Source organism: Macaca fascicularis, chromosome 5 (assembly GCF_037993035.2).
Source record: "Macaca fascicularis isolate 582-1 chromosome 5, T2T-MFA8v1.1".
NCBI classification, from domain to species: Eukaryota; Metazoa; Chordata; class Mammalia; order Primates; family Cercopithecidae; genus Macaca; species Macaca fascicularis.
In genome coordinates, this window is record NC_088379.1 from 105,074,110 (window position 1) to 105,096,338 (window position 22,229).

Consider the following 22,229-nt stretch of genomic DNA (forward strand, 5'->3'; position numbering starts at 1 on the left):
ATGTTCTCACTCATAGGTGGGAACTGAAGAATGAGATCACTTGGACTTGGGAAGGGGAACATCACACACTGGGGCCTATCATGGGGAGGGTGGGGGAGGGATTGCATTGGGAGTTATGCCTGATGTAAATGACGAGTTGATGGGTGCTGACGAGTTGATGGGTGCAGCACAGCAACATGGCACAAGTATACATAGGTAACAAACCTGCATGTTATGCACATGTACCCTAGAACTTAAAGTATAATAATAAAAAAAAACAATTTTTAAAATTTTCTTAAGAATTTTAAACATGTTATAGATATATATAAATACATCAGTGTAGTTGTGAAAAACTAAAAACACTTTATTAAATGGAGTCACTATTAAGCACAGTGAATAGGGACTTAGGGGCTTGCAATTCTACTGTATCAAATTGAACATTATGATAAACATGATAATGTGATTCTAGCTCTATGTTTATATTCGGTATTACAAAAAGGAATATTTTCTAAAATATTAATATATGTCGGCAAATAACCTCAAATACACATATGATATACTTTTTCAGTTTCACCAAGTTATGTAATGATGATTCTTAATCGTTGAAAAATGTGCCCTTCCCTTAATCTTTTCTGCCTTTCTTAATCTAATCAAGTAATATGTATCATGGAATGAACTGATTTCAAAACCTAATCCAAGTTAACTCATAACAAGTGTTTAAAAAGTACACTTATATTCAAATCTAAAAAATAATAGTTTCAATGTGTTAAGTGAATATTACTCTAGGAGATGCATTTACTATATCTTTATATGCTATATCTGTTTTGAGATATATATCTGCAGCAGCTGGTTAAAGCTCTTAAAAATCTCCATTACAACATAGAAATCCAAGTCTATGTTTTTTTAAAAGATACAATTACAGCCTTACAAAATGTAAATTAAAAATATTAACATTGCTATTATACTAATTCCCAGATGCTCACAAGACTTTAAATGTTTATAAAGGTTAATAATCCTTTATAAGGGTTCTATGTCTTCAACAAATCTTCTACTTATGCTTGTATTTGTGAGACAGATACATGATTTCAGATGAGGGAACTGTCAAAAGAGAAACTCCAGTTCACCATGACAACACAGACCTCCTGCCACTTTGGATCTCAAAACGTCAGGACAGTTCGAATGCTGAAATGTAAAATGAGAGTTTTTAATGATTTGTTTTAATATCTTTCAAGAGAGGATAGTTTAAACAATTGTCTTTTCTATCTGTCATAGAAAATTCAAGTAAATTCTGTTATTGGAAATCCTTTGGACTCAAAGTCCTTACCAATTAGTTTTCTTCTTATGCAACTCTGATAAGGGTATCTGAGCTAATTTTGAAAACATCAGTATAATTTCAGTATGCCAACAAGAGGAAAGTGGTTTTCAGGCTGCGGAGAAAGCATGAACAAGCCTAGGAACATATGAACAGGAAAGGTAATCCAGTGTGCTTAGATTTCTGGATGCCCAAGAGATCCTGCAAGTAGATGAGACCTACTTCCCTCACTTTATCCCAAAAGCCTGCTGCAGAGGGTGATAGAATGAATGCCAAATTCTTACCTGTTGAAAAAAAAATAGGTTTTAGTTCAATAACAAAGCTTTCAAAACCATGCTAAGACATTGACATTTTGGGGAATCTTGAGCTTGGCAGCCGAGTGAGAGACTAATTGGAATGTATTTTAATACGGAAGGGGCAAAATATATTATCTCACTACCGTGTCCATGTCAGAAATGATTAGACTGAATTAAAGCAATGAGCATGGGCAATGAAATGAGGGATGCTGAAGGAGAAACCAAGGGTTGCATCATCAAGGCTTAGCATTGGTTTGTATGTGGTAGGCAAGAGTGAAAAAGAAGTCAGACATGATGCTATGGCTTCTCATCTGTAAAAGGGGAATGCATAATACAATGACTGAGATAAAAATTACTGGCGAAAAAAATATTTTGAGTGTAGTTGATGTAAGTGGGACATTCAAATGGAGCTGTGCAGGAAGTAGATGGAAATTGAAGAGTTTAGGTTTACAAATATTAGTTTGGCTGTCCCTGCATTAAGATGATATTTGAAGCAAAATTCCTGAAAGCAGAATTTATGTTTCTCTGGAAAACAGATAGTAATTATTTTCCAAGCAGGCCATACTAAGTTTTTAGTTTTGCTTATCTGGGTAAAGTAGTATTGAGTGGTTCTGACAGTTTTTCTTACAGAATCCCATTGTTTACTTGCTTAAAAAAATGTATGTTCATAATATGATGATCCTGTAGGCTAGACCAGATGTGGAGACAAAACACAACATTGTAAAGCTCTCAGGTAAAAAAAAAAAAAAAAAAAAAAAAAAAAATTTAGTAAAAATTTGGATCTCAATATATAGATCCTTTTGCTAATGAAATCAAGTCCTTGGCACATAGTGAAAGCTTAATAATTATTTATAGACCCAATGAGTGAAAGTCATTTCATCTTGTAGACAGGCTTTTTGATTGCTGTTTGAGACCTCCATGAGGTGGATGTCGTAGATAAAATTTGCATGAATTCATACTTGACCTCAACCCTTGCCACACCCTCAGAAACAGCAAGAGTAAAAATCATCACACCCATGTTTACCCAGAGCTTGCCAAGCTCTGTCAGAGAAGTTTGTTATGTGGTCAAAAGAGCACAAGTTTTGCAATTAGTTTGTATCCTGGCACTACCCCAGGAGGTTTGATGAGTTATTTATTTGCTTTCACAACCTTAGTCTTCATCTAAAAATGGTAAAAATAATACCTGGCTTACAGGGATCTGAAAAATGCACATTTGAGAAAGCACTTTGAAAACTGAAAATTAGGAAATGTTGTGGCCTACTTGAAATAACTAGCAGCTTTGTGATGAAATAAAAATAGCCACAATGAGATCAACTAGGTAAACAAACAAAATCCAAAAGATTTAAAAAACTTGATTAATATAGTACAATGGCATACTAAGTTGGTGATATGGTTAGACTTTGTGTCCCCACCCAAATCTCATTTTGAATTGTAATCCCTATAATCCCTACATGTCAAGGGAGAGACCAGGTGGAGGTAATTGAATCGGGGGCAGAAGCAGTTTCCCCCATGCTGTTGTCATGATAGTGAGTTCTCACAAGATCTGATGGTTTTGTAAGGGGCTCCTCCCCCTTTGCTTCCCCTCTTCTCCTTCCTGCAGCCTGTGAAGAAGGTGCCTTGCTTCCTCTTTGCCTTCCACCATGACTGTGGGTTTCCTGAAGCCTCCCAGCCATGCTGAACTGTGAGTCAATTGAATCTCTTTCCTTTATAAATGACCCAGTCTTGGGCAGTTTTTTTTTAATAGCAGTATGAAAACAGACTAATACAGTGGGTAAAGAGAAGTAATTAACTGTATCAATCTGGCTAGATTAAATAATTAGAAATAAAATATGAAGAAAACAGGCACATTTATAAGTACTAAATTTTAAAAGTAGCCTGTGGAGAAGAGACAAGATCATCATAAGAAACAGTTACCTTTGTCCTGAGTTGAGTAGCTCAAATCCTTCATTGATTTTTTTAAATGGTAAAACATGAGTTATCAACTGGTCCAGGTCAAATTTCCTTGCCAGGAACTCAGTCACTAGTTTTGGGACATCATCTCTGCTTTTCAAACCTGTAAATAAGGACACATTTTCTCTTTAGACATTACTAAGTAATCTTTACCTTTTATTATCTTATGTTTATTCCTTCTCTTTCCTGTACTATCACCTTCCCTGTGTTAGATAATTCCCAGCAGTGTACAAATAAGCTGTATTTTCCCCAGCATAAGAAACAAAGGTTATGCAGCCATGAAAAAGAATGAGTTCATGTCCTTTGCAGGGACATGAATGAAACTGGAAACCATCATTCTCAGCAAACTAACACAGGAACACAAAACCAAATACTCTGTTCTCACTCATAAGTGGGAGTTGAACAATGAGAACACATGGACACAGGGAAGGGAACAACACATACCAGGGTGTGTTGGTGGATGGGGGGCAAGGGGAGGGAGAGCATTAAGACAAATACCTAATGCATGCGGGGCTTAAAACCTAGATGATGGGTTGATGGGTGCAGCAAACCACCATGGCACTTGTATACCAATGTAACGAACCTGCACGTTCTGCACATGTATCCCAGAACTTAAAGTAAAATAAAAATAAAACCAAATTAAAAAGAAACAAAGGTTTAAAACAACTCTTTTGATACCCACATCTTTTTCCATTCACCCCATATCTTTGCTCTGTAAAGAGAAATTTCTTTACTTTACAGAAAGAATTGTCTCCAGTTCATTCTTTCTGGATCCTGTTCCTTTCCTCTCATCCTCTCTGAGCCCACTCTGATTATGCTCTTGCCCCCAGCACTGTCCTGTAACAGCTATCATCAAGGTAATTTTTGAGCTCCATTTTGACCCAGACAAGGGTCATTTCTCAGTCCTGCTCTTATATGAACTGTTAGGTAGAATTGATACTGTTGGTGGCTCCCCTTTTCTCAAACACTGTATTCCCTTAGCTTCTAGATACTACATCATCACCATCATCATTGTCATTTTCCTTGCTCACTAGTTATTTCTTCCACAGATCTTTGCTGGATCCTCTACATCTCTCAGACCTCTAACTCTAAAGATTCCTAGGGTTTGGTCCTTGGTCCATTTCTCCTCTTTATCTACATTTACTTCTAGGGTGGCTGCTTCTGGTCTTGTGGCTTTCGATATACTCCACTTAAAACACTTAGGTTTGTATACCCATCCTAAACCTCTACCTGTGCTACAGACTCATACCCAATTGCCTACATTTTATAGACATCTTTATTCAGATATCTCTGTGAGTGTAACCTGCCCCAAACCACTCCTGGTATCTACCACTTCCATCATAGCCCCCAGTCTATTCCTTCCATAGTCTTCCTTCTCAATAAATGATGATAGTGACATGATTCCTGTCGCTTAGGCCCCAAAATCTTGGATTCTACTCTTTTTGCCATGCAATAACTGTTTCAGCAAATCTTGTTGGCTGTGTCTTCAAAATGTATCCAAGATCTGATTACTTCTCACCAGCCCCATCACTCCAAGCCAGCATCCTTTCCTTCCAGCATTATAATAACTTCTTCCATGATCTCCCTGCTTGTGCTCTTTGCCCCATATAGAGTATTCCTCATATTGCAGCCAGAGGGAGAGTGTTAAAATGGAAGTCAGATCAGGTGACACTTCTCTCAGAAGCCTCTATGGTTTTATTTCTCTCTCAGAATAAACTCCTAAAACCTTGCAATGGCCCAAAGGCCCCATATAATATAAGGTCCTCTGATCCCAGCTGTGACTGTTCTTCTGTCTTCACTCCATTGTAGCCATACTGACCGTTTCCCCATTCTTATGGTTCTTGCCAACACCCTTTTGTATTTACTATGTTCCCTTCCTGGAATATTCTTTCCCAAGATTTTTGAATATCTTATTTGTGTTTTTGCCTCAATGTTACCTTATCAAGGAGACCTTCCCCGAGCTTTATAAAATAGCATTCACCTCCACCTCCACCCTGGTCCTCTGGCACTGCCTATTACCCATCCTCTATTTTTACCTTTGCACTTGTAACCATATGGTGTACTCTGCATTCATGTATTTATTGTCAGTCTCTCTATACCAAAATGAGAGGATTCTCACACTTCCTGAGATCAGGGACTTGGTATGTTTTGTCTCTTCTCCCTTCCTAGCTCCTGGAATGGTACACTGTATACACAGCGGTGCCTGTACTCAGTATACACTCAACAAATATTTGCTGAATAATTGAATTGTATCTCTAATATTCCTGAATAATCTATAATCTTCCCACTTCCCACAAATAGTCAAAGCAAGGAGGTTTAACTTATATCTCTTATTGTTTTGTTCTTCAATTCAAGTTTTATTTTCCCTCAGAAGCCTTCTCTATAAAATCTCATCCATACCTACTGGCCTCTTGCTTTTGTTATGCCCCAAGTAATGTTGCAGAAAGAGGAAAAATTTTGTTCTCCCATGGACCAGTTTTAAATTTCAGTTCTCAACTTGAGAGCTATAGGGGCAAAAAACTTAATAGTTCCAAGTCTCAGTTTTATTATTCATTAAGTAGCTTCCTCGGAGATTTACTGAGAAATAAAATAAACTAACATATTAATGTAAAACTTTTAACGTAGAATAAATGCGAAAAAGCTCCTCTTATAATTTGTTTTATAATATCTATAGCTACACTTATTTTCATATCTTTCTTTTACATTTGTTTTTGTATCCTTCACTATATTATGTACTTCTCTAAGTGAAGAACAATCATTTTCTCCTTTTTATACTCTTAACAAGTACTTGAACAGTTACTATTCTCTTATATTGTTTAAGGCAGACTCCAATATTGGAAGTACTCTAAAGCACCCAGTACAGCTCTGTATGAAGGCACTAGAAAACGAGACTTTGTGGAGGAGGGAAATAAAAGGATTCACTGTGTCACCTGCCTTGAGCAGAGTGACCCTGGCGCCATCTTTCCTAAAACCATATTAATTGTTGAGTGATAATCTAAGTCCTTCCAGTGTGAATCTGAACTGTTCCCATAAAATGTGACAATTCTTTTTTAGGTTGTTGTTCGTTTTGGCTTTGGGTCCGGGATTTTTGTTGGTGCTATTATGAATCGAATAAATTCATTTTAATACACATTCTTGCATATATTAATAAAAATGGATTAAATCAGAACTTCCTGTCACATAATTCATCCCTATAGAAACACTACTGGTGTCTCTCATTCAGGCCTTTGGGGAACTTCAGTTGCAGATGCTAATATCAAAAATGTGTCCACCAATATTAGTCCTACATCAAGGTGAGCAGTGGAGAATTATCTTTTGTGTTTTTATTGTCACAGTTCCATTTTAGATCCCTTCATACTCATTCTTGGAAGAAAGGCCTGAGGAAACAGGCTTCTCCCACTTGCCAAGCAACAGAGTGAAAGCCATCACTCCCCATCCAGAGGCTTTGCTTTCCTCACCTCCAAAGACACATCCCTTCCATGTGCGTCCAGTGAAGAGCAACATCGGGTCGTAGGTGAGCATCTTGGCTGATGGAGGAGCTCCTACTACCACGCTGGTCCCATAGTTCATATGGCAGGATGCCAGAGCATCAATCTGAGGTTAAAATAGAGGAGATCGTTTGCTTCCTATGTCTCTTATAGTGTAACATAAGCTCTGAAATGACCTATGTACTATGGCAAAGTCATGGAATTAAATTAAGCCATCTTCTGTTTTTTACTTGCTTTAAAAATGTTTCAGTGCAACTTTAGTCCTTAATTAAATTTCTATACACATTTGCCCTTTAAGGCAGAAAACGGCAATCAATGTGGTCAGTGTTCGTGGCATTTTCAGTGTACCATGGACTAAAACACAGGGAAAATTCTTGTGATATTTTCATACCAATATCACCACTTCAGATAAGCCTTAGAAAGCCATTTGAACTAAACTAAATTGAATTAATATACCAAATCATTTAGCATAGTTTTCTTTTTTAGTCTCAAAATTAAATAAAATACTAAAATGTGGGACAAAAGAGTCCGTTTTCTTGGGAGCATTTCTGAGACTAATCTCTCATTTTCTGGTCATTAGCTCATCCAGTTATTAATAATTTAATACTTGCTAGATTGGAGCGACAGATGGCATTGTTTTTAGAGACCAGCCTTCATCAAGTAGCGACTGGAAATCAATAGGCTCTAATAATATATCCAGTATCATGTATGGCTTCATAAACTTACGACCTAAAATGCTATTTGTTGATATGAAATAAATCTAAGTGATTCACCAGGAAAAGAATATGACACAATGATAAATTAAGGACTATTTATTCCTAAATTACCAAAAGCATTAGGTGATTTAATCTGCTACTCAATCTTGAGCAAAAGTGGCTTTATTCCATTTTTCCAAGTCTCCTTATGCTACGCCAGGCTGGAGCTTTCTAGTCCCAGGAACCCTGGATCTGTTTTACAGGTCTAACTGAAGGTCTGGTGTTGCAGGTTGCTATACAGGAGGCATGGTTAGAAAACTGAAGGTTCATATTCTAGGGAAATTCAGATGAGGGCAAACAAAGCTCAGGTGTAAAGAGTGAGAAGGTCGATGGATCACAGATTTGGGGGAAGAGACCACAACATTTGGAATAATCCCTTTTCACCTCTCCTCAGTCACCTTCTGATGCTTACATTGCTGACATTCAAGAGACAGAATCGCTTTTGCCAAGAAATCTACATACACAAGGAAGGTCATACTTAAAACAATTATCTAGAAGGGTTAACTACCTTGCCCTCTGGTCAGCTGAGAGTTGTATGATATGGTATTTAACTTTGATCCAGCGAACCTGCTCTTAAGTATTTGACTTTTTAGGCAAAATCGCTATGTGATTATCAGTTTTTGCCTGAGTAAAACTGACAATCACAGAGATATTTCCATTATTAACTATTAATAAAGTTATAGAGAATTAAATTTACCTTGTGCATATCTAATAACTTGGGTATTTTGTGGCTTCTCAAATTTTGGGTCTTACCATGGTTTCAAGACGCCCAATAACTTCAAAGGTGTACCCCACATTGTTGCCTGTCATTTCTGACAGCACCTCACTGATGGGTTTGGTAGAGTCCTTGGGGCTGATACACTCAGTGGCACCTACAGCCATGGCCTTCTCAAATTTGTCTTTGTTGAGGTCAATCCCAATGATCCTAGATGCACCAGCTGACTTACAGCCCATGATGACTGACAGGCCAACTCCTCCCAGGCCAAAGACGACGCAAGTGGAACCAGGTTTGACCTGTGGAGAGGAATGTTCTTGAACATGTTAGGTGTTAGGGTCAAAAAGTGAAACCTGAAAAGGGCCTCCAGTTAAAACCACAAATCATGAGTGAACTCCCATTCACAATTGCTACAAAGAGAATAAAATATCTAGGAATACAACTTACAAGGGATATGAAGGACCTCTTCAAGGAGAACTACAAACCACTGCTCAAGGAAATAAGAGAGGACAGAAACAAATGGAAAAACATTCCATGCTCATGGATAGGAAGAATCAATATCAAGAAAATGGCCATACGGCCCAAAGTAATTTATAGATTCAATGTTATCCCCATCAAGCTACTTTCTTCACAGAATTAGAAAAAACTACTTTAAATTTCATATGGAACCAAAAAAGAGCCCATATAGCCAAGACAATCCTAAGCAAAAAGAATAAAGCTAGAGGCATCACACTACTTGACTTCAAACTATACTACAAGGCTACAGTAACAAAAACAGCATGCTACTGGTACCAAAACAGATACATAGACCAATGGAACAGAACAGAGGCCTCAGAAATAACACCACACATCTACAATCATTTGCTCTTCAACAAATCTGACAAAAACAAGCAATGGGGAAAGGATTCCCTATTTAATAAATGATGCTAGGAAAACTGACTAGCCATATACAAAAAAACTCAAACTGGATCCTTTCCTTACATCTTATACAAAAATTAACTCAAGATGGATTATACACTTAAATGTAAAACCCAAAACCATAAAAACCCTAGAAGAAAACCTAGGCAATAGCATTCAGAACATAGGCATGGGCAAAGACTTCATGACAAAAACACCAAAAGCAATTGCAACAAAAGCCAAAATTGACAAATGGGATCTAATTAAACTAAAGAACTTCTGCAAAGCAAAAGAAACTATCATCAGAGTGAACAGGCAACCTACAGAATGGGAGGAGATTTTTGTGATCTATCCATCTGACAAAGGTCTAATATCCAGAATTTACAAGGAACGTAAACAAATATACAAGAAAAAAATGAAGAACCCCATTCAAAAGTGGGCAAAGGATATGAGCAGACAGTTCTCAAAAGAAGACATTTATGTGGCCAATAAGCATAGGAAAAAAGCTCAACATCACTGATCATTAGAGAAATGCAAATCAAACCCACCGTGGGATACCATCTCATGCCAGTCAGAATGGTGATTACTAAAAAGTCAGGAAACAATAGATGCTGGCAAAGCTATGGAGAAATAAGAAAGCTTTTATACTGCTGGTGAGAATATAAATTAGTTCAACCATTGTGGAAGACAGTATGGTAAATCCTTAAGGATCTAGAACCAGAAATATCATTTGTCCCAGCCATCCCATTACTGGGTATACACCCAAAGGAATATAAATCATTCTACTGTAAAGACACATGCACACATATGTTTACTGCAGCACTATTTACAATAGCAAAGACTTGGAACCAACCCAAATGCCCATCAGTGACATACTGGATAAAGAAAACGTAGTACATATACAACATGGAATATTATGCAGCCCTAAAAAGAAATGAGATCATGTCCTTTGTTGGGACATGGATGAAACTGGAAGCCATAATCCTCAGCAAACTAACACAGGAACAGAACCAAACACCGCATGTTCTCGCTCATAAGTGGGAGTTGAACAATGAGAACACATGGTCAAAGAGAGAGGAACAATACACACCAGGGCCTGTTGGGGGATAAGGGATGAGGGGAGGGAACTTAGAGGATGAGGAGCAGCAAACCACCGTGGCACACGTATACCTGTGTAACAAACCTGCACGTTCTGCACATATATCCCATTTTTTAATAGAAGAAATTAAAAAATCATAACTCTGAGTCATTTGTAAATAAATTTAGATACACATATAAATTTTAGAAATTTGAATCTGAAGGAGATGTGGAAGAAACAAAAATTAAATCTAGAAATTTAATTTTCAATTATGTTTCTCGATAAAGGTTTTTTCTTTTATACTGTATTAGGTCAAAGATTCTTAATTCCTTGAACTCCAATTTCCTTGTGAAATTCATGTGATTAATTTAAAATTCCAAGGATCCTATCTAACATCACAGTTGATGTAAAAATGTATATTGAGAAATCAGTTTTGGTGAACTGTAACAGCATTACTGATTATAGGCAACAAACACTACTGTATTTTATTTCTGATATGCATCATAGGTGGTAATCCAAATGATTAATGATTTTATTGATCTTTATATTATCTATAACAGGTGATTTGACATAATTATACTTTTTTTCTGAGGAGTTGGTAATGTACTTATGACTCTATTTTGTAGTTATACAATAATTCTTACTTAGCTGACAAGAAACTAGGAGTAAAAGTTCTGACAAAACGCCTGAAATACTGAGATCATTCTACCTTAACAAACTTAATAGACGGGGAAGGGACATACTTTAAAGATGGAGAAATGGTGCAGTTTGCAAATATAATCAATAAATATTCTCAAGCGTAAAAAAACCCAAAAATTCTAATCTGAATTTCATATTTTTCTTTCAGTTGATTTGGCAGCCTGATATGCAATATATTTTTTAAATCATTTTTTTTTCCCAAAACTCTTCAAGATTCCAAGGACATCATTTAAGAAAAGGAAATAAGAAACAAAGAAACTAGCCTACCCTGTTTCTTACCTTGCCAGTTTTAACAGCAGCCCCATATCCAGTGGAAAACCCACAGCCAATTAAACAGACTTTCTCAGGGGGAGCTGCGTCATCAATCTTAGCAACCGAAGATTCATCCACCACTGTGTACTCAGTAAATGTACTAGTGTTCATGAAGTGATAGACTGGTTTGCCCTTGCATGTAAATCTGGTGGTGCCATCAGCCAGTACTCCACGACCAGTAATACTATTTGATACATCAAATACATGTATTAATTAACTCAATTCAAAAATTAGCACAGGAACAATTTGAATAACATTAAAGTAAAAATGACTGAAACCTACTCGCTCCTAATGCAAAGGTTGCCATCTGGGTTGCGGCAAGCATTGCATTCTCTACATTGTGGCAGAAAGAGAGGGATGACTTTGTCACCTATAGGAAAAAAAATCATGATATAAGATGCTGTTCATTAATGTTAAAATATGAAATTAACAAATGTGAATTGAGCCCATACTGTAGGTAAAACTTTTAAAAAGATAGTCTAAGGTTTATAAAAACCATAAGGTTTGCCTTCTAAAAGTTGAGGTTTTGCCAAATTAAACATTACTCAGTAAAATCCATTCTTGTATCCTTTTATTTCCCTGAATAGTGTTAAGGATCCCTCTAATAATTCCTAGTGTGTGCTATTTCCTTTGATAGGCTAATCAAAGCCTAATTATTTCAAACTTGTGGCTTGACACCTGCATATACCTGGTTGTACTGTAGTCACTCCTTCTCCAATGCTTTCTACAATCCCAGTTGCTTCATGTCCCACAATCACTGGAAACTTAGACACCATTGTTCCTTTTATCACATGGTCATCTGTGCGACAGATTCCTGTGGCCAAAATCTGTGTTCAAAGACAAAAACATTGCACCAATCAACAATCTGATCATTTCATTGTTGGGAGAATATTTAACTTCTTGAGGAAATTATAATTGTTTAGTCAATATCATTGCCTAATGTAACAACATTTACTCTTAGATGATTCTGAGCCAAAAATCAACCATCAGACAAGATCCCTCTCTGATGGAACTTATAATATTGCTCCCTCAAACCCTAGGTTGACTCTTGGTGCCTTTCTATAATAAATTGGTGCTCTTGCGAGGGAACCAGAATGCAGATATTACCATGTGATGGCCCGAAAGTAGATTTTTATAGCTAGGTCCTTCTTGGGCTCTCTTAACAAAGAACAGAGGAAATGGCATACAAGAGCAAAATCTTACTGCTACTCTAGTGCTCAGGTAACAGTAAGAGGGTCAAAGAAAGATTGGTAGCAATTCCTACTCAACAACTGATATGCAAAGCCAAGGTTAAGCTCTGTCCAAAGAAAGGGAGGAAAATGTTCCATGAAGTTGTCATTTCTCCAGGCACAAGTGAGTTCTTCATTCTTTGTGAAAAGTAATCTCAAAACAATCTGCTTCCCAGAAGATTTTTTAAAAAGTCTTTAGCTATGATTATTAACCATTTTTTAATTAGATGCTATATGAATAAAAATTCAACAAATCAAAGGTATAATAAAGCACATTGTTTTTTAAAGGGATAATGAACTCATTAATTTCACATCGACTACAACCAGATCCTTAACAATATACAAGAGCAAGTAAAGGAATTAATACTCCAAACATGGGAAGCATCTCCTTATTTAAGAATCCAGTCTCACAATAGTGCTATATTCAATATAAGTTTGATAACGCTTTTGGCTTAAGTTCTCCAGGGCTCACGCTTACCTTAATGCGAACTTCTTTGGTCTTTGGTGGGGCAACTTCTATTTCCTCAATGGAGAAGGGTTGCTTCTGCTCCCAAAGCACAGCTGCTTTGCATTTAATAACCTAAGAAATAGGCAAGTGTTATAATGGGTCCAAATTATGCCTTTAAACACAGACTCCTTGAATAGTATATATATGAACAGAAGAGCATATATAATATTCTAAGTTTTCCAGAATGATTTTCATCAAACACTAGAATTATAAGCCTTGTGTATGCCTTTGTTTAAGGTATGAGAAATGCAGCCCAGAGTGACTAAATGTTGAAGCCATGGTCACCTAGCACATGAGATGCAGAGATGGACTAGACCTGAGGTACTTTTCCCAACCTATTGGCTTTTGTTTGCTGTTCACATAATATCCCTCCCCCAAAAAATAGGTTATTTTGTTACAATTTCAAATCTAATAGATTAACAAAATTGTCCTCTGTATATCACTTATTCACAAGAGACAAATTTATAAAACAGAAAATGCTGCTGGCTTGTCTGTATTTAAACCAGTATTTAATAACTGTATATAATCATAGCAATGGTGAAGAAATGAGACTATTAGCATGGTAAGGTTGAAGGGAACCATGAACATCATGAAGCATATAGATTATGACTGTGAGTTCCCAGGTGACTGAATTTGTGTCTGCATCTCTGTATCTCTTTTGCACCTAGCCCGGTTCTTTTTTTGTTTTTTGAGACAGAGTCTTGCTCTGCCGCCCAGGCTGGAGTGCAGTGGCGTGATCTTGGCTCACTGCAAGCTCCGCCTCCCGGGTTCACGCCATTCTCCTGCCTCAGCCTCCCGAGTAGCTGGGACTACAGGCGCCCGCCACCTTGCTTGGCTAGTTTTTTTGTATTTTTTAGTAGAGATGGGGTTTCACCGTGTCAGCCAGGATGGCTAGCCCAGTTCTTGCACCTGGTAGGGCTTGATAGGCAGGTTAAAGCTTGTCATCTTATAGTAGTGGAAACTAGGTGTGGAGATACCAGTGACTGGCGTCCAGTTATTCAACTGGTTATGCTGTAGTTATTCAATTAAATGATTTTGTGAAGATTATTGAATTCTGACAGAGAGAGAGAGACACAGAGACAGAGACACACAGAGAAACTGTTTCCACCTTCCTCCCTCCAAATCTGTCTAGGACTCCTATAAAATATTTTAATTAATTTATTCAGATGCAAAATAACTTACCTTCCTCTTGTCAACAAACACAACGGTCCTAGAGAGCTCCTATGGATTCTTAAGTGGCTCTTTTGTAAAAGATTAAATGTGAAAAATGATACACTGGTAACAGATGGGTGGCTGAAAGCCATCAGTAGTTCACTTTAATATTTACCCTCTGCCTTACTAATGAAAATGTTATGGGTTACAGTGTAATATGACCCAATGTTGAAGTTAGAAATCTCCCACCACATTCCCAAACAAATTCAAGGTGGATTGATTGTTAAGATTTTTATTTTTTTGTTATTTTTTTTTTTAGATGGAATCTTGTTCTGTCGCTAGGCTGGAGTGCAGTGGCGCGATCTGGGCTCACTGCAACCTCTGCCTCCCAGGTTCAGCAATTCCCGTGGCTCAGCCTCCCTAGTAGCTGAGACTACAGGTGTGCACCACCATACCCAGCTAATATGTTTTTGTATTTTAGTAGAGACAGGGTTTCACCATGTTCGCCAGGATGGTCTCGATCTCCTGACCTTGTGATCTGCCCGCCTCGGCCTCCCAAAGAGCTGGGATTACAGCTGTGAGCCACCGTGCTTGGCCTGAGATTTATTTTTAAAGTCAAACTATTTTATCAATCAATGAAGATGTAAATTTCAATCATATTGAGCATGGAATAACTTTTATGCTTAAGAGTGATAGAAAAAATAACAAAGGACAAGCAATGGGGAAAGAATGCTCTACTCAATAAATGGTGCTGGGATAACTGGCTAGCCATATGCAGAAGACTGAAGCCAGACCCCTTCCTTATATCATATATAAAATTAACTTAAGATGTGACTTAAATCTAAAACCCAAAACTATAAAACCCCTGGAAGATAACCTAGGGAATACCATTCTGAACATAGGACCTGGTAAAGACTTAATGAAAAAGATGCCAAAAGCAATTGCAACAAAAACAAAAACAAAAATTGGCAAAAACAAAAATTGGGACCTAATTTCACTAAAGAACTTCTGCGCAGCAAGAGAAACCAACAGAGTACACAGACAACATACAGAATTGGAGAAAATATTTGCAAACTATGCATCCAATGAAGGTCTAATATCTGGCATCTATAAGGAACTTAAACAAAATAGTAAGCAAAAAACAAACAACGCCATTAAAAAAGTGGGCAAAGGATATGAACAGATGTTTTTCAAAACAAAACATATATATGGCCAACAAGCATATGAAAAAATACTCGACATCACTGATCATTAGAGAAATACAAATCAAAACCACAATGAGGTAATATCTCATACCAGTCAGAATGATTATTGTTAAAAAGTCAAAAAAATAAACTGGTGAGTTTGGGGCGAAAAGGGAACACTTATGCTCTACTGGTGGGAAGGTTAATTAGTTCAGTGATTGTGGAAAGCAGTCTGGCCATTTCTCAAAGAACTTAAAACAGGATTAACATTTGACCCAGCAATCCCATTATTGGGTACATACCCAAAGGAATATAAATCATCCTATCATAAAGACACATGTATGCATATGTTCACTAAAGCACTATTCACAATAGCAAAGACATGGAATCCATCTTAGTGTCCATCAATGCTAGACTGGATAAAGAAAATGTGGTACATATATACCATGGAATACTGTGCAGCCATATAAAAAATAAGATCACGTCCTTTGCAGGAACATGGATGGAGCTGGAGGCCATTATCCTAAGCGAATGAACGCAGAAATGTTGGGGTCTGCGTGTTTCCTAAACAAAGGAATGAACACACAAGACAACACAGGACAATACAAACATGGGGGCCGCGCCGAACGACACACTCTGCTTTGTTTTATACAGTTGCTTGTAGAATGTTGCCAAGTCACAAAGACACATTGTTGTTTTTCTGACCGTTCCCTGACTTTCTGGATTTTCAAGATGTTTACACATAAATCAGCCCCCAGGGTCTGCTGTTTGCAGCTGGCTCCTTTGTCCTCCCTGTTTGCAGGGAAGGAACGCCCTGCTTTGTTTGCAAGAGCAGGACTTATCGGGAACGTCTCGTTTGGGAGCATGTGGTCCTCTACACAGAAACAGAAAACTAAATAACTACATGTTCTCATTTATGTACCTTGAGTACATAGGTACTCAAGCTAAATATTGAGTACCTATGGACACAAAGAAAGGAACAATGGATACCAGGGCCCATTTGAGGGTGGAAGGTGGAGGGAGGGTAGGGATCGAAAAACCACCAATTAGGTACCATGCTTATTATCTGGGTGACAAAATAATTTGTACACCAAACCTCACAATACACAATTTGCCTATGTAGCAAACCTGCACATGTACCCCTGAACCTAAAATAAAAGTTAAAAAAAGTCATAAAGGAAACAGCTTCTAAGAATTAAAATTTTGTATGTTGAGAAATAGTAAATTTTCCACATTGACAACAAGTAGTACTGAGGGAAAATATTAAAGCGAAATAGATAAAAGTTACCACATTTGATAAATACAATGCTTACTCAAATTTACAGAGGAAGCGTTAACAACTTCACTCCTAACACTCCTTCCCACTTCCACATACCACACTTACACCCTGGGAGATAACATGGCAGGCAAAGGACCTATGGAAAAAACTGCAACAGATTAATGAATAGATTGTGGCATATTTGTTCTCACTCATAAAAATGCCTTTTTTAAAAAATAAAAATTAGATACAATTCTCTGCCTTTCAAGTCTATAATGAAGTTTTAATTTTTTTTTAATACAATATCACACTCTGTTGCCTAGATTGTACTCTAGCTCCTGGGCTCAAGTTATCTTCCCATCTCAGCCTCCCCAGTAGCTGGGACTACAGGCACAAGCCACCGTGCTCTGATAATGACTTTTTACCTAATGAGAACTTAATGAGAATACACAGTATTGTCAGAGAAATAGTAAAATGGGCCATCTTACCTATGTCAACCCTTTAGAAAGTAATTTGCATGGTACATCAAGATACTTAAGGATGTTGTGACATGTTTACCCTGTAATTCCATTTTTAAAGCCTACCTCGAGAAAATACTATCTTTAGAAAAATCTCTCTATATGGTAGATGTAATCACAGCACTATTTATAAAGGAAAATATGTGAACAATAATAGAGGAATGATGAAATAAATTGTGTAAGTGCAGAAAATTAGACATTTAAAAATGTTTATAAATTGTAATAAATTGAAAAAATGTTTAAGTTGGAAAAATAGGATCAAAATATTTGTATATTGTATGAGTACGGCTACATAAACTATGGATGGAAAAATAGAAGGAAACACACACACAAAAATGATAGTCTGGGAATGTGATATTATGATTGATTTTTTTCCCTCTTATTTTCTGACCTTCCAAATTTTCTAGAATATTCACTGGTATGGGATGAATTGTGTCTCCCTCCGAATTCATATGTTGAAGTCCTAACCCCCAGTACCTCAGAAGGTGACTGTATTTGGAGATGGGGTCTTTCAAGAAGTAATTAATTTAAAATGTGGTGATCAGGGTGGAACCTAATCCAATATGGCTGGTGTCTTTATTAGAAGGGGAGATTAGGATACAAACAAAAAGGGAAGATCGTGTGAAGACAGGGAGAAGAGGGTCATCCACAAGCCAAGGACACAGGCCTCAAAAGAAACCAACCCTGATGACACCTTAATCTCAGAATACTTGCCTTCAGATGTACAAGAAAACAAATTTCTGCTGTTTAAGCCATTCAGTCTGTGATACTTTGTTATGGAAGCCCTAGGAAACTAATACAGTTATCTTTTACTTTTTTAATGAAAAAGAACACATTTATTATAAAGAGAAAAAAATCAATCCCAATGTAAAGGGAAACTCCTTTCATGAACTACACTGGGGCACTACAGCACCTTGGGAAATATATAATCCTTATGCAAACTACACTATTGCATGACAATATATCAAAATTATATAGCTTTTATAGTCTTTATATATTATACATTGTATTATTAATTATAATTGGAAAGCGCTGCCTTGAGGCTACTTTCTACATCATTAGAAATGTTCTTACAAAGGATGAATATCCACTTTCTAGAAATAGTGTAACCAGACCTGAAGCATCTGTTGGGTGGTTAAAGTTGCAAATTTTTAAGATTCCTTTCAGTTCTAAGATTCATTAATTTCCATGGATAGAGTTGCTAGCTTCTGTAGTGCAAAATTAAATTCCTAAGTAATCTAGTTTTGCTGGATTTCTGACCCAAATTAGGATGGTTTTATTCCAGTTCTACTCAATTCTAGTAAAAATTATTTCAAATTCTAACATCATAGAGTTTCCTGACTTGTCACATTACCCAGACTTCACATGTCATCTTTATTTTTCCAAATCCTTAAGCAGGCTAAATGCAAAATTGTTCAAGTTAAAACAAAACAAACAAAAGCACTTAGTCCTTTAAGCAATTACGTACCCATTTAAAGCAAGGAATTATACTGACCTACTTTCAAATAAAAAAAAGAAAGTAAAGCTATTTCTAAAGTTAATACCAACTCTGCTGACTCTGTTGTTTTTAAAACAATAAACATAATTTACCAATAACATAGTTTGATTTTAAAGAATTTTAAAATATATATTTTGATAAAAACTACATTTGTAAGAAACCTAAAAATCATGACACTTTCTTGTCCATTTTGCATCCCAGAATTAGCATTTTCCATTCTTAATGGCAGGAATGTTTCTTCCAACATCTGGGCATGAGACCCTGGTCTCCCATTGAACTACTGCAGTGAGGGCAGCGTGTGCTACTGAGACGATTGAAGTGTCCTTGTGGAAACATTTTGCTTCCTGGAGCAATTGCCCAGCTATCCTGAAATCAAATTATGAATAATGACAATATAAATCACATTTCTCTATTTTCCTCCAATGTCTTGCTAACATTGGATACGCTATTTCCAACTTACCCCTGCTTCCACTGACATTCTCTGAAACACTGTACCCAGTGTTTCCCTCACTGTATGCCTGCTCATGAGGCATTTCATTCCTCAAGGAATATCTCCAAGTGTTTAATTACTTTAATGGATTCAAAGTTCTAAGTATCAGTCTCACACCATTAGGTCATGATGAGGAGGAGATAGAAATGTTCCACTTACTTTTCCAGCAGTACCCATCCTGTCTTTGTCTTGGATCTGTATTTCTGCAAACAAAGACTTTTACTGACTGAATCTCAGTTCACTCTGTTGTAAATAACAGCATCTTGTTCCTTCACATAAATAGTCTGGCTCCAAAGTTCTGCCTTCAACAATATGACTCACAGCTGTTACAACTTCCCAATGGTCTGCAAGCCCCACCCTTTGCAAACCAACTTATAAAAAGAAATACAGTAACTACTATGATCAAACCAAGAGGAGGGATCTAACAAAAACAGGATAATCAAAGCTACTGACAAGGGCTGAAAGCATTCATGCCCACCTTATTTTGAAGGATATAAAAACAGGTTAGGTTACATCAGTTCAACACAATCATGAAAAAATGTATTGTGTGTTTAAGTGCAGGGTGCTTTGCCTAGAGATTTTAGAGATGCATGTGTACATTTCTACTTCTTTATACTCTACTTCATTCTGCAAAGACTTGATGTGGTTTCTGGAGTTAAACATAAATGAAAATAGAGCCAAGGAAATGTAAAATAATTGCAACAGTGGGTCAAGTTTCGGCAGGAGAAGTTGAGATGATATAAAATATCAATATGGATGACTATGGTTTCTAAGTATTTTAGGTATAGAAAATTAAGTAAAACTTTCTGTGTCTGCACATAGAGAAATTATCATCTGACCCCGAATCACATTAACCACAGGGTTGTCTCATATCGTTGTACAGTTTGTTTATGCCACCAATGTAACACAGTGCAGGGGCTCAAGAGAAATTGAAATCCAGCCTGCATACTGGCTCTCAAATGCCAGAGGGTTTTCATTTACTTGGGAAAGTACCTAGGTCTTCTTCAGTAGCTGTTTAACCATTACAGACCACTATTTCTTAATATAAGTTGCAATGGCACCAGAAGCTTCTGGATCTACTATTTGATAGGAGAATGTCCAGTATAGATGTTATTTTTGACAGTAGGTGGTCAGCATACTGGTACACCATCACCTCCAAGAAAACTTTACACAAAGGAGATTTTACTCTTGTTAAGTGATCCGGTGAAGCAGGCTTTCTAAGTCTTCAGGCAAAGCTGTTCAAGCTATGAAATCCAGAACCTGGGCTCTTAACAACCCGGAGATGAAATTTGTTAAGAGTTCATTTTTTAGATACAAACAAAAGTTTCTTTTTGAAAATGAGTATACATTTTTTCCACAAATCTCTCTCTCAATATAATATAGTAAATGTACATCCAATTTAACATATATTATGTCAAATTCAGAATTTGTAATTAGAATTTGTTACTATAACTCATTAGCCAAATTAAATCCACCAGGAAAGAGCATTGCCAGTTGATTTGGCTTGTGAGTAAGCACCATCGCTTTAGCAGTAAATGCTGAAGAACTCCAGTATGTTTGCCAGCACGGTAAGACAAAGTTAAACAGGCGTGGACAAGAACAGGTATTCTTAGTCTCAACTTTCAAACAAAAACGTGTTTACTTATGCACAAAAGTAAATGCATTCAAACATGGGTAGTGACAGCACAAATGCAAAAGCACTGAATTGATAAACTCCCTCTTAAGGGCTTGGCAAAACTTTGTAGCATATTAATCTAAAAATTGTTTTACACAAAATAATGTATCATGTGAAGTTTAATATCTGAATAAGTCTTGTGGTCCTAATCCAGTCTCCATGAGACTTGACTGGATGATAAAGTACCAAAAGCTGAATCTTGGAAGGTAAAAAAAAAAAAATTGATCAGTTTGAATATATAGCAGCTAAGTCTTAATTTTAGGTTTAGAGGATTTACCAGATGACTCTTTCTTCTAAACACCATATTTCTATGAAATTCTGGGGAACTCTCAGGGTACTCAATCTCCTAGTTACCGTGAGCCTGGTCCTACTCCCAAAGTTTACAAAAGCCTTTAATGATTACCTCAAAGCACCCATGCAACTGTAATTTCCTCAGTTCAAGATACAGGGGAACTTAGAGGAACTTTGAAAAGTGTGCTACAGGAATATGGGCTTTGGAATTAGATCCACTTGGTTCAGGACCTGGAGCCTTGCTTGAATATGTATGACTTCAGTTTCCATATTCATAAAATGAGACTAATGAATAGCCACGTTACATAGATGTCCTGAGGATTGGTGGTGACGGTAGGAAAGCACTGAAGTATACTGCCTGGCTCATAATCAGTAGCAGATGTCATTATTATTAACTTGACCACAGTTGGCTGCTTGGATTATTATTATTATTATTATGGATTGGTTGCTCAAATATTCAAATATGTAACCACTTGAGACCAAAAGTCTTGGAGTCCAGGCTCAGTAAAACTGTCTTGCAGCAATTGACTGTGAGGTCCTGGAAGCCACTAGAATTTCCTAAGAGTTTGAGGACTAAGTCTTTTGAACCTGGAAGTGCTACCAGAAATTTAGATGAAACCAAAGAGGCAAAATACAATCCACACAGGGGTTGACCAGCCATTGGTGTGCACAGAATTGAGGGAGTTCCCAGGACGCAAGATTTTCAGTTCCCAAACCAGGAGAGTCCCAGGCAAATGGAGCCTAGTTGGTCACCCTTTCCACACTCTGCATCACCTGTAAGTGTGGGAGTCTGTGAGTGTGGGAAGCTTACAGGGTCATGTTATCAGCGCTACTCTCCCACAGCCTTGCTCCTTCGCCCTTTGGTAACAGCTTTCTGTTACGGACTCTGTCCAGAATTGTTCTCACTCCAGTCTCATAATGACAGCAGAGAAGTGAAAGAGTCAC

At 37.1% G+C, this 22,229-nt stretch overlaps 1 protein-coding gene and 1 long non-coding RNA gene across 2 annotated transcripts in view; one reads left to right on the forward strand and one right to left on the reverse strand.

The window, feature by feature from the left end:
* The window catches only part of LOC135970967 (uncharacterized), a 52,840-nt gene extending 44,368 nt beyond the window's left edge, over positions 1 to 8,472 (forward strand). Inside the window, exons 2-3 of the long non-coding RNA XR_010586922.2 lie at positions 3,188 to 3,268; positions 6,873 to 8,472. This is a non-coding gene — a long non-coding RNA (uncharacterized lncRNA). The remainder of the gene's footprint in view (positions 1 to 3,187; positions 3,269 to 6,872) is intronic.
* On the reverse strand, positions 320 to 19,568 carry ADH7 (alcohol dehydrogenase 7 (class IV), mu or sigma polypeptide). Its single transcript, XM_005555524.5, has 9 exons — positions 19,478 to 19,568; positions 13,189 to 13,290; positions 12,170 to 12,308; positions 11,764 to 11,851; positions 11,449 to 11,665; positions 8,534 to 8,794; positions 6,996 to 7,131; positions 3,502 to 3,640; positions 320 to 1,161 (listed from the first exon to the last, which is right to left on the reverse strand). Exons 1-9 carry the CDS (start codon positions 19,493 to 19,495, stop codon positions 1,137 to 1,139), a joined length of 1,125 nt encoding a protein of 374 aa, XP_005555581.3. The 5' UTR covers positions 19,496 to 19,568; the 3' UTR covers positions 320 to 1,136.
* Positions 19,569 to 22,229: the final 2,661 nt, after the last annotated feature.